At 29.4% G+C, this 12,713-nt stretch overlaps 1 protein-coding gene across 1 annotated transcript; it reads left to right on the plus strand.

Annotated features, from left to right (window-relative positions):
• The first annotated feature begins 5,542 nt into the window (after positions 1 to 5,542).
• LOC107646520 (calmodulin-binding protein 60 B-like) lies at positions 5,543 to 8,114 on the plus strand. The gene is made up of 6 exons (XM_088491920.1): positions 5,543 to 5,723; positions 5,832 to 5,919; positions 6,053 to 6,081; positions 6,202 to 6,701; positions 7,396 to 7,556; positions 7,718 to 8,114. The coding sequence occupies exons 1-5, from the start codon at positions 5,629 to 5,631 to the stop codon at positions 7,551 to 7,553; spliced, it is 870 nt and encodes a 289-aa protein (XP_088348046.1). The 5' UTR covers positions 5,543 to 5,628; the 3' UTR covers positions 7,554 to 7,556; positions 7,718 to 8,114.
• Positions 8,115 to 12,713: the final 4,599 nt, after the last annotated feature.

The raw sequence follows: 12,713 nt of genomic DNA on the forward strand, positions 1-12,713 counted from the left end.
GCTCCCAGCACCCAGCCTCCCCTTTCTTCCCCCCTCACCCACCATTCACCAAGGCCAGCAGCGCCACCGCCGACCAAGCTCCAGAGACCAGATTCCAGAGCGCTCCTCCGTCGCCACCCAGCAGCGCTCCTCAGTCGCCACTCGCCACCCAGCAGCGCTCGTCATTAGCCACCGAAACCACTGCACAGCAGCCGCGACCACCACCGCGTTGAGGCCGCCTCCTCCTCGCCCAGCTCGCCGAGCCCGCCTCTCATTCGCTGGTAAGACTGATTTTCTAAGCTCGCCTGTTCTGTTTGAACATGCTTCCTAGTTCCTCTGTTTTTGCTGCTTCATGAATCTTCAATCTGTTTTTGCTGCTTCTGTTTGCTGCTTCATGAATCTTCAATCTGTTTTTGCTGCTTCTGTGCTTCATGAATCTGTTTTTCAATCCAATTTTGTTGCTTCTGTTTGCTTCAGTGACGAGTATAGGGGTAATTTATGATTCATCCATTGTTTGCTTCTATTTTTTTGCCATTTTGTTCTTATTGCTTCTTGCCTTTGGTGTTTGATTTGGATCTGATGCTTAGGTAATGTCATAACTCAAACAGTTTATTTTCACTTTATTTTTCACTTTCTCAGGTCTTCTAACAATATAGGTTTCTATCTGTGCAGGTTATGTATAGTCTTCCTTACCTTCAGCTTTATCGGATATGCCATGCCCTTTATACTGTGTGCAACAATTTGCTGCTGCCTACCTTGCATAATTTCTGTCTTCGGCATTCCTGAGGATTTTTCACCAAACAGAGGAGCCTCAATAGAATCCATTAACGCTCTGCCAGTCTATAGTTTGTTCTACATTAGTTTAGTTGGATTTTTTATTTTCGTTAGTGGATTCTAGGTTGTTGGAATAAGGTAGTTCAGTTTGTAGATTCTAGGTTTGTTGCAAGTTTTGAGAATTGGAAATTTCTCGGTTGGCTGATGCTTTGCTTGCTTATATAAGCTTGGTTACTTCTATTTGTTGTTGTGTTTGGCTATATTAAGTGTGGAAGTTGTTGAATGGATAAGCATTGTAGCTGAAGTTTGTTTGTTTATGCTAAATTTGTACATTGCGTGCTAGGTGTTCGATTAAATGCCTCTGTGATGCTTTGAGTTTGAATTATATGTTGTAGTTACCATATAGTTTGAACCACTCTTTGTTTAGGCAAATTGTTCAAGAATAATGCACTTTGGGTTGTCTCTTGATGCTTGTTTAAGTTATGAAACTCATGTTTATCCATTGCTCATGGTAGCTCTTCATGCTTGTGGTTGATGTTATTTTTGTTATGAAAACACCTAAATGAGTGAAATGCTCAAACTTCTTGCAATTTAGGTAATTTCATAGACAGAATGCTTTAATTTTGTGAAGTGATGGTGACTTTTAATGATAAATTATGAATAATTTATTTTGTGAAATTGTTAAATTTTGAATTTTATTAGTTTAGAAATGATTGAATTTAAATTTTTAAAATTATGTATTGAATTTTTTATGATTTTACTCTATATTTAATTAAACCGGTTCAACCACGGTTCAACCCCGGTTGAACCATTGAACCATTGAACCAGTAACTCGACCGGTTTGATGACCGGTCCGGTTCTCGCAACCTTGGTCCTGTGTATTGCAGTCATGTTACTGAATAATTAGGACTTTTTTTCGTCAATAAAATAATCAATTTTGACTCCCCAATAGCATTAGTTGTTAATTGATCTATAATGCTGATAATATGTATTTATTTTTTTTTTGGTCATTTATATCATTAATATACAGGGGAAATCCCTACTACAGAGTTGAATATGGTAACAACTTACATTGGATTATGCGATAGAGAGAGAAAGAGAGAAATTAGATTATTATACTATAGTTTATATTTATATATATATATCAAATAAGACAAATTTCTTCTTGCAGTAGTACATAAAATTTCTTCAGTTATATACAACTTCTTAATCTTTTCGTCAGAGTAGCCACAGCTTGTAGCTAGCGTGTAAGCTAAGGTGGTTATAAATGAGCGTAAGACAAGATGAAATCTAGTTAGAAAGAAACAAACAAAGCAAAAAAGGGAAGCTAATTAAGTATGCTATATCTAGGGATCAACGAACAAGGAGATTGAGCTTCTGCGTTGTGATAAATTCGTTACGTTATAATTAATTTGTAGGTGGTTCTATGACTGACTGTAGCATATTTAAGCGGCTTCAACATAGCTAAACCCTGAACGCCTACTAAACTAAATCAAGAAGGATTTATTTATTATGTGTCACATGTTAAGATTATAAAATTAAATTTTTTTATTAAAAATATAAAAAAAAAATTTAAATTTGTAATATATTTATTTTATATTTATTAAATAAAAATATTTAAAATTTTTCATTAAGTTACCGTATGTTAGCTACACCCGATTAAGAAGATAATCATTCAAATGCCATATAATGTAACTAATTTCACGTATGCTTATCAGCTTATGTGATCTTGTCTCTGGTCTAAAAGTCTCAAACGCGCTTACTTGTGGAAATTTATGTTACTGACTCGGAGTCCCAAAGACCCACCACTTTAAATTCCTCACACTATATTTATTATTTAATGAGAAACACTTATCCCATCAGTTTTTTCTAATTTTAGTTATTATTCGACCAACATAAACTTTAAATTAGTTTCAATAAATAAATTTATTTATTTATGTGTATAAATTTTAAAAATATAAAAATAAATTATATTAATTTATATATACAAATTCTAGTAAATATAAATATAAATTATTAATGATTAAATACAAATCCAAAATAATAATAGTTGTTAACATATAGCATTATTCATATTTAACACTATGCGTCTCAGTAGGGGTGTATATGGTCCGGTCCGGTCTAAAGACTCAGTTTAGCTCCGAACACTTTAGGGATTAATTTAGTGTAATTTCATCGGGTTTAGAGTCGGGTAAGAGTCTAAAAAATAGACCCGGTCATTATTCGGGTCGGGTACATGCCATAGCTCGGGTCACCCGAACTCGGCCTGGTGGCCCGGTCATCATACACAATTAATATTTTGTGTTATTAGTGATGGATGATGGCTATTTTTATGTGGAATTTAAATATTATAAACCTTAATATTTTGTGTTATTAGTCATTTTAAGGTTATAAGTTAATGTTTTATATTTAAAATGCAAGACTTTAGACTAATGCATAATATTGTGTTATTTGTATTGATTTAAATATTTGGTGTTATTAAACAATATTAGTATTGATTATGGTTATACTTTAATTTTAGAGAATGGTTGGTTCTTGTTATATTTTTTTTAAGTGAATTTTACTATGTGAATTGTGAAATAATGATTGAAGATTAGGTGAATTTTACATACTACAGACCCGTTTTTTACCCGATTTTCACCCGACCCGAAGGTACGTAGGATTTATCAGGTCTAGGATCGGGTTAGAATCTAAAAATTAGGCCCAGTCTATATTTCGGATCGAATCTGAGTTAAGCCAAATCCGATGTGGCCGGACCCATATACACCTCTACGTGTCGCGTGTCACAACTACATATTTAATGAAATTATATTACTATCACTAATATATATATATATATATATATATATATATATATCGGAAAATTGCAGGAGCCAACAATTTTTAATTTGGATAAAATATTCTTTTAGTTCCTTAATATTTAGATTACATTTTAATTAAATTTTTAATGTTTAGATGTTCTATTTTTTGTTCTAAAAAAGATCAAACATCATATTTTAATCCTAAAAAATGTTAAATACATTTAATATTATTCTAATTATTGATAAATTCGACATCAACAATTAATATATTTAAAAGTTAATAATATTTAATTTTAGTATGTAAATAAAATTGACCTGTCAACAATCATCAACACAAAACTTTTTTTTAATTATAGAACGTTGGTGAATAATTACTAGATTTTAGATTTTTTTTTTACAAGAATGAGATTTAAAAAAAAATGTTAAAAGAAGGTTTTAGTAACAATAAGATTGTTAACATTATATCACTCATTCTATTAATTATTCATATTAAATTTAATAATAGGATAACATTAAATTTATTTAAAATTTTTTAAGACAAAAATAGTTGAAACGTTACATAAGAAGTAAATTTAGATTTGATCCAAAGAACTCTTTTTTTTAATATTGTATTATTAGAAGTAAAATCTTTTTATGATGAACCAAACTGCATGTTAAACATTACTATAGCCATTTACAAAATGTCAGTGATATTTTGTATTTCTTCAATTAAAATAATATTTTTTTAAGAAAACATTAATAACATTTGTGTTTTAATAATTAAAATAATATTTTTTATTACAAAACGTCAGTAACGTTTTATTCTTTTATAATTAAAATTTTTTTATTACAAAATATCAATGATGTTTTGTGCTCTACCATCATAATAGTATAAAATACTAAAATAATCATATATTTTTATATTTTACATTAAAATTATTCATATATAAACATTTTAGCCTTGATCCAAACGTTAAAAATCAAAAAAATATTTTATTTTTTAAATAATTTCGGTTAATATTTGATTAGCATAAATTTTAGATTATCTTTAATAAATAATCTTTTTAATTTATATGAATAAATTATGATAAATATAAATACCAATTTTATTGATTTATATGCACAAATTTTAATAAATATAAATATAATAATTATATATTTTTTGTATATAATTTTAATAAATATAAATTTAAATTATTATTAGTCAAATATTAATTTAAAATGATAATATTTACCTCTCATATAACATTGTTATGAAACATTATATTTTTATTGATTGATAACATTAACTTCACATAAAACACGTTATTAGTTTTAGAAATCTCACATATATATTAGACACATACACCAACGAAAAAAAATTTTGAGTGAGTGAAAGAAATAAAAGAATAATGAAGAAAGAACCGAGAAGTTCCAATTTTGATGAAAACATGTTCATACTCAATTATACGGAGATACCTTATTAATTAGAAGGAAAAAGTATAAACAATTGTTGTTTTAAATAATTAATATTAATCAACCTTTTTTTATTATAAATAAACTTTTAGAAATTTTTATTTTGAAAAATTTAAAATTTATAATTAGAATTTAAGATACAAAATTTAAAATAAAGAGATTTAATTATAATATATTCACAGTATAAAATATTTTATATAGTCGTACAATTATAATAATTTTTTATGAATATTTACGATTCATATAGTTAATATAAAAAATAATTAATTTTATTAATGTATTATTATATAATTAAATACACGTATAAAATATTATACCGATAATCAAAATTAAATTCCTAAATAATGGCTAAATAAAATTCTCTCTCCCTAGTGACACTGGTTGTGCATTTGAGCAAAAACAGTATCAGTTGCGTAGCGTTTTCTTCGAACCTTCATTCGCTGTAGTAAATTCCTCGAACCTTCTGTGCTTCAATATACAAACACTACTATCTAAGTATCTATATAAACCAATATTAACCAATACATACCATAACTATTCGTTTCCATCAACAAACTAATTCTACTTCTTATTAGTGAGTTCCAAAGAGTTAACAACTTCAATTTTAGGGCATTCCTAATTAGTTTCCTGTGCTTTCGAAATGGATTCAACGAGGGAATATGAAAGTGCTGCTGCTCATCAACATTCCAAACGGAGACGTGAAGAAGATACTCATCAACAGCAGCCAGACAAATTGTATATATATAAATTTCTTTCTTTTATTTATTATATTTTGTTCTAATTATTATTATATGTTTCTTTGTTATAAGATATATAACTATGATTTTGTTTCACCATGTGTAGTATCGTTACTGGCGGAAAATATTTGAGGTTCGCACTGGACATAGAGAAAGAGGTTGTGCCCTATGTGGCTAAATTTGTCCAAAATTTGGTAACAATGTTTTCCCTCTTATCATTTTGAAATTAGTTACAAATATATATACCTTATAGGATCTGATCTTCTTAACTATGGTTAATATATTACTTAACTGTGCGTATATTATTGTATTTGTATGTCCAACTAGCTGCGCGAGGAGATGGAAGCTCTTCTAACGTTAGTTCCTCTTTAACCCTAGAGTTAATTCATTTTCCAATTTATTATTAGCATAAATAAGAGTTATTTGTGTTGATTATTGTACGGTCTTAAATGATTAAATTTGATGTATGTATGTAGATCAAGACAAACTATGAATGAGACTGGCGCACATGTGGTCAAATCGTTTGAGCTGGTTTTCAAGAATGATTTACCTGCCACAGTTTTTACACACTCCAACATCAAAGCTAAAGATGGAAGCCCTATTCAGATTGCTTTATACGATACTAGGTCTCAGCTAATAGTCACTGATGATCCGCTACTATCTTCCATTAAGGTCAAGATTTGTGTCCTTAATGGTGAGTTCGGTGGTGATGAGAATGAGAATTGGAGCACAACGGAATTCAAGGCTAATATCTCCCGAGAAAGAGAGAATAGAAGCAAGTTACTGAAAGGAGATACGGTTATTACACTGAACAATGGAGTTGGTTATATCGGTAAAATTATGTTTACTGATAACTCCAAGTGTACATGGAGCCGCCATTTCAGGTTAGGAGCCATTGTGTCCTCAACTTCCCATCAAGCTACCATCAAAGAAGCCATAAGTAATCCTTTTATCGTCAAGGATAGTAGAGGAGAGTGTAAGTCTTCAATTATTTGCTCTTAATTATCACGTATATAATAGGATAATTATCATTATTCATTATTGCATACCAAATTACTGTCTTGTGTTATCTATACATATATTTAATTAAACATATATGAAATTAATTTTTTAGTTAGTTAAACATTAGTCAAGTTTAGTATTTAAATTTATAATTTAAAATTGTAAGGTTAAAAATTTATAATTTAAGACTTAAAATTTAAAATAAATAAAATAATTTTAAAAATTATTTCACATGAAAAAAATTAATTACCAAACATTTTTTTTTGTTTAACATTACTCTTTTGGTTATTTGATATTTCATTTAATACGAAAAATTGTGCCATAATATATATATAATATATCATATGTATGTATAACATTTTTTTCTTATGATTCTAACCTTACATGATTAAGATCATGACCTAATTAAGCTAATAAGACTATATATATATATATATATATATATAATTTGGGATTATGCTACATGTACACTAAAATCAGCCACCAAATTAAAGTCAGTCACCAATATAAAATACATGCTGGAATATAAATACATTATGAAAATAAATTAAACCACACATGTATTTATATACAAATATATTGGTGACTGATTTTAGTGTACAAATAAATAGCATTTCTCTATAATTTGATACACTAATACGTACTATCAATTTGGTAATTTAATTCAGTGAATCAGAAACAGTACCCTCCATGTCTAAATGATGAAGTATATCGTTTGGAAAATATATCAAAAGGTGGGAAAATCCATGAGCGGCTGCTTGAGATTGGAATAAAAACGGTTAAGGATCTGCTGCAGCTATACGAAACCAATCCAACTTTAGTGTAAGAGGTATATTTCCTAATCAAGGAGAGTAACAAAGATCAGAATTTTTATTCTTCTTTCCTATTCGTGAATGGAAATTACTTTTTACTACTTGGTAAAAGTGTACTTTAATTTGATGTGTCAAATTTCATCTGAATCTAGCTACTTGTGACTGTGACCTTAATTAGAAATTTGGTAAATTTTCAACAAAGCTAAAGGGGACAATTGATCATGCTAACACCTATACTACTGAGGAAGTGATGATATCCTATGGTGCTGGTCAACTAGAAAAAAGGAGGCAAGATTGTGGTCAACCGTCTACTTCAACATCAGACATTGGTGAAACAGCATATAATAATCAATTTGGTTTGGCGGAATTGTTATCTTCTGGAATATGATGATGATCTTGATTCGTCCCTTCTTGGACCAACTGATCATGATGGAGAATGATTTTTTCAGAGCTTAAATTTTTAACTAATATTTTCTTTTCTTGCATGGGATCCGAATCATATATATTGGGTGTGGGGCAAAGATGTACATAAAACTTGGGTTCTCTAGCTGCCCAAAAAAAAAAAAAAAATTAAAGGCCACAGGCTTAAAAGATGAAAAATCAGAATGTTAAGATTAGTAGTTGTTGGACAAACGCTTGAACGGGTTAGGAAATACTTGTAGGTACCCAAAAAAAATAAAAAAGATTATTAGTTGTTGAATTAATTCATTTTATTTTATTTATATTTTATGTATTATTATTAGTGTGAAGAATATTTGATATTGATATTTAATTATATTTTATCACATCATATTATTAAACATAAATTCTTATATCTATTATTTATTACTTAAATAATTATCCAAAAGAGATTTTATTATTAAATAAAATAATATACAATTTTTACACTATTAATATATTAAAGTAAATTCAAAATAGATCTTTTTAAACTTCCAATTCCATCACTTGGAAATCAAATTTAAAGCACATTTAAAGAATATTTGTATTTTGAAAATAATTTTTTTTAAAATATAAAAATAAAAAGCTAAAATGTTTAATTTAAATTCCTTTCTTATAAAATGAAATACCAACATTCTATCATATAACTACGACGAATCATTAAAAACGTTAAAATAATTAATTTGTAAATCAATATTAAATAAAATTTTATTTTGATAATAATTGATAATGTAAAACGTTTATAATTTTTTATAATAGGATTTTACGATTGCTATTTATCACCAAATCGCGTCGGATCTTAAGGGTGAATGTGGATTGGATCGAATTGGATATTATCAAAATTTCAATCCGATCCATACTAAAATTTCGGATATCGGCTATATCTGTAAAACACAAAAAAAAAAAATTAAATATTTATTTTTATTAAAAAATATCAATAAAATTTATTTTTTTATTCTTTTAAATATGTTTACTCTTAAAATAATATTAAACATATTTTTCCTAAGTAATAAATTAAAATAATACAACATATATGATAATTATTAATTGAAATAAAATATAAAAATAATATTTACTTATTTATTCTTTTATTTTTGTGGATATACAGATCAGATATACGGATATTTATACAAAACTCGCAATTCGATCATATTAGTATGTGGATCCGATCTGATAGTCTTACAGATCGGATTTATATCCGTAATTTTTGGATCGAATTCAGATAAAAATCACGAATATACAGATCGGATCTGATCTATAAACACTCCTATTGGGACCCCATTATTAAAGTAGTTCCGATTAATGCTCACGTAGTAGATATGAAATATATAAAAATAAAATAAAATTTTACGTAAAATTTTTATAAAAAATTAATATTTAAAAATTATTAAATAATTTAATAAATTTAATTAAATTATTTTTTAATAATTTTCCGTTATCAACAGCTTCATACGAAGAAGCACGTGAGTAGTCACAAGATAAAAACCTAAAATGTTTAAGGTCAATTTTATAGTATTTATAGGCAGTGGCGGAGCTTAGTTCAGACAAGGGGGCATGGCCCCCCTAAACTTTTTATAAAAAACTTATTAGTACTTTTTTAAAAAATAAAAAATAGTTCAATTGACTTAAATACTTTACTATGACTTAAAGTATCTAATAAGTTCAATAAACAACACTCTCTCTATCTTAAAGTTCAAATATAAAAAATTAGATATTTTTTATTTATTTAATTTAATATTATTTTATATTTTACTATTTATTTAATTTAATTTTTTATATGATAAAAAATAATAAAATATTCAATAAGTATTAATATTATTGTATTTATATAAATTGATAAAAAAAATTCAATAAATATTATAAATTTTAATATTTGTCCTTCTAACTTCTTTACATATTTTACAGGATATATATTCAAATTTTTATATAAAATAATAATAAAAAATAAAAGAATTGATACATTTTTTAAGAGGAATGCTAATATTTAAGAAGGAGAACATATAACTTTACAATATCAACACCTGTAGATAGTTCTTCTACTTTAATGAATCACGAAGAAAGTGAGATATAACTTTCAAAAGTTCAAAAAGTTACATCTGATGACTTTAACCTTAACTTTTTGGAACGAGATCTTGAAAAACGGCTTTAAATTTGGCAAAATCACTCAAACCAGAGAGATGAAATTAGACTAACTTATCTTAAATGAGGTCCATATAAAAAATATTTTGACAATTATTTTCTATTTGGCCCCCCAAAATTTTGTTTCAAGTTCCGCCGCTGCTTATAGGTTGATTAATTATTTTGGTAATGGATCAAAAAAATATAACATAATTAGAGAGTTGGTGTGTTTCTTATTTTTTTTTATAAATATAGAAAAAAATTTTACTTAGAAACTATAAATCAAAGCTTAGATTTTGGGTGGTGACAAAAAATTGAAGATCATATTTTGGGTGGAGATAGAAAATTAAAGATCGACTTTGAATAAAAAAAATTCAAAAAACCTAAATCAGACCTTCCGGTTGACATGTTCAAAAATTTTTTAACGTTAGAATATGAATCTGGCCCTCAAATTTATAAACTAAATTTATAAACTTTAAAAAAATTATAAATTTGACCTTCAAATTTGTAGTATCTATAAAAAATATAAATATATTAAATTTTTATATTATTGAAAAAAATAAAAAATTTATAAATTGTTGTTTGAATTTTACTTAACTTATTTTTTTGTATTAAATTTTGATATTTTTTAAATTATTTATTTTTTATTTTTTAAATTAAAAATTTATCTAACGTATATTTTAAAAAATTGGTTTTTTTCAAAATGGAAATGATGATGGTGTAATACAATAAAATGGATGTATATTAAGTATTTGTATTGCTATGGGTGTCAGCTAAAATGCAGACTATGTTTTGTCTTTATCTCATTTTTTAATTTTTTTTTTTGTGCAACCAAAACACAGGCTACATTTATGAAGTTTCAGCTTTTTAAATTTTTTGTTTTTGTTTTTTAATCCAAAATGCAGATTGCGTTTGGAAATGGACATTTTTTTTTTTTGAAATCCAAAATGTAGGTTGTGTTTAGAAATTGACTTTTTTTTTGGAAACCCCAAAACGTAGATTACGTTTTAAACGGGTCAAAAAAGTTTTTCAGAAGCTGCAAAACGCAGCCTGCATTTTGTATAAAAAATAATATTTTAATCGAGAGTCTTACCTATAAATACAAAATTCAATTCAACCAAGTTGTATCTCACTTCCATTATATTCTCATTCCTCTTTCTTTCATATATCTCATACTTGTGAGTTTTTTTGGCAATTAGTTGTGTAAAAAAAAAAAACGGGTTAGGTGAGGCTGAGGTTATGAAAAGTATTGCAAATATGCGAGTGTATTATAGCGGTGAGATTATACCAAACACACACGAATGATGACTTTTGTTTGTGAATGTCCGTTTTCATTTGTTATTCCATGTACCATGAGTTTTGTAGAGTTGCAAAATAGTTTTTGTGAGAACATACAAAGTCACATTTTAAAAAGGGTGAGCAACGTTTTGTATAGAAATTCTGTACAGGTATTTGGTGGGCTGATACAGTTTCAACTAATGTCCATCACTGACGACGCATGCATGCAGCGGATGTTCTATATTTATCAACAAATCTGATTTCACGTGTCGATGATAGAGCTGTACGTTGAGTTTGAACAACATACAGGGATGGATGCGGTTGGCGATGATGTCATTGTTGATGAACTCGGGGATATAGATTGGGAAGAAGATAAAAACGACAATGAAGAGGAGTTTGAAGCCAACTATGAAGTCGATGACGAAAATGATGACGAAGACTTGGCAGGCAATCCGGCGGTACAAAATGAGGCGCATGCGATTATAAGTCAGCACCCCGGGTACCAACGCGTCGTCACCGCTCGACGCGCCTGTTATCTGGCACGTCTGGCATGGGTACCCTCAAAGGAGCCTGTGACGACCCTCTCTGAACAACATCCTATGAGATCTCCTCGGCCCTAGGATCGGCAATCAAGGAATCTGGCGACAGAAACCTAAGAGCCACTCTATACCACCACCACTCGGACGACCCGGGATCAGGCACCCGGGGGATACTCAGGACATCATCAAACTTGTTCTGCCAACTAAGGTGCCATACCTGGTAGTAGCTCAAGAACCATCTGTCCCCACCCCTCCCATCCTTGGCATGGAGCCAATCAATGTTCGATGCCGGCTCAGGCTCGTGCTGAACGCCACCCTGCTGTGGCAGCACCCTATCCACCTGGTGCCACTCAATGACGGCGAAGTATATCAAGCAAGTACCATGACTGCAGTAGCTGCTGGGGGCCTGCCAAGTTTGTCATGTTTCTGTTGGCCACCCGACACATGCATCGATATAGCCAGGCCAACGATGCCGACCCCAGCTATAACTGCCCATATCATCAAGCCTCGCCACAAAGGGCAACCACTGTATGTGAACCCAGTTTTCACTCTTGTCACCGAACAACTGAGTGGAAAGCAGCATCATAATATAAGACCATGCATATATGTGTACGGTCTCCTCCGTAGCATCATCTGGCAGCACCCTGAACCTCTCATGAAACCAGGTGAATTGGACTGTATACTACTTCACCTTATTTTGTGGTGGCAGCTCGCCAAACAGTTCCTCAAACCACTCCCATGCCAGTCTGCCTTCTTCCATAAACTTCTCAAAATCAGTAAGGCAACTGGATACAGGTAAAC

The sequence above is a fragment of the Arachis ipaensis genome, chromosome B6 (assembly GCF_059453495.1).
Source record: "Arachis ipaensis isolate K30076 ecotype BB chromosome B6, ASM5945349v1, whole genome shotgun sequence".
Classification (NCBI taxonomy): domain Eukaryota; kingdom Viridiplantae; phylum Streptophyta; class Magnoliopsida; order Fabales; family Fabaceae; genus Arachis; species Arachis ipaensis.

Excerpts from the sequence above, each read along its gene's own strand:
- LOC107646520 (XM_088491920.1), top strand. The coding sequence starts at position 5,629 with ATGGATTCAACGAGGGAATATGAAAGTGCTGCTGCTCATCAACATTCC. Across the intron at positions 5,724-5,831 it reads CAACAGCAGCCAGACAAATT|TATCGTTACTGGCGGAAAAT; the intron begins GTATATATATAA and ends CACCATGTGTAG. Across the intron at positions 6,702-7,395 it reads CAAGGATAGTAGAGGAGAGT|TGAATCAGAAACAGTACCCT; the intron begins GTAAGTCTTCAA and ends AATTTAATTCAG.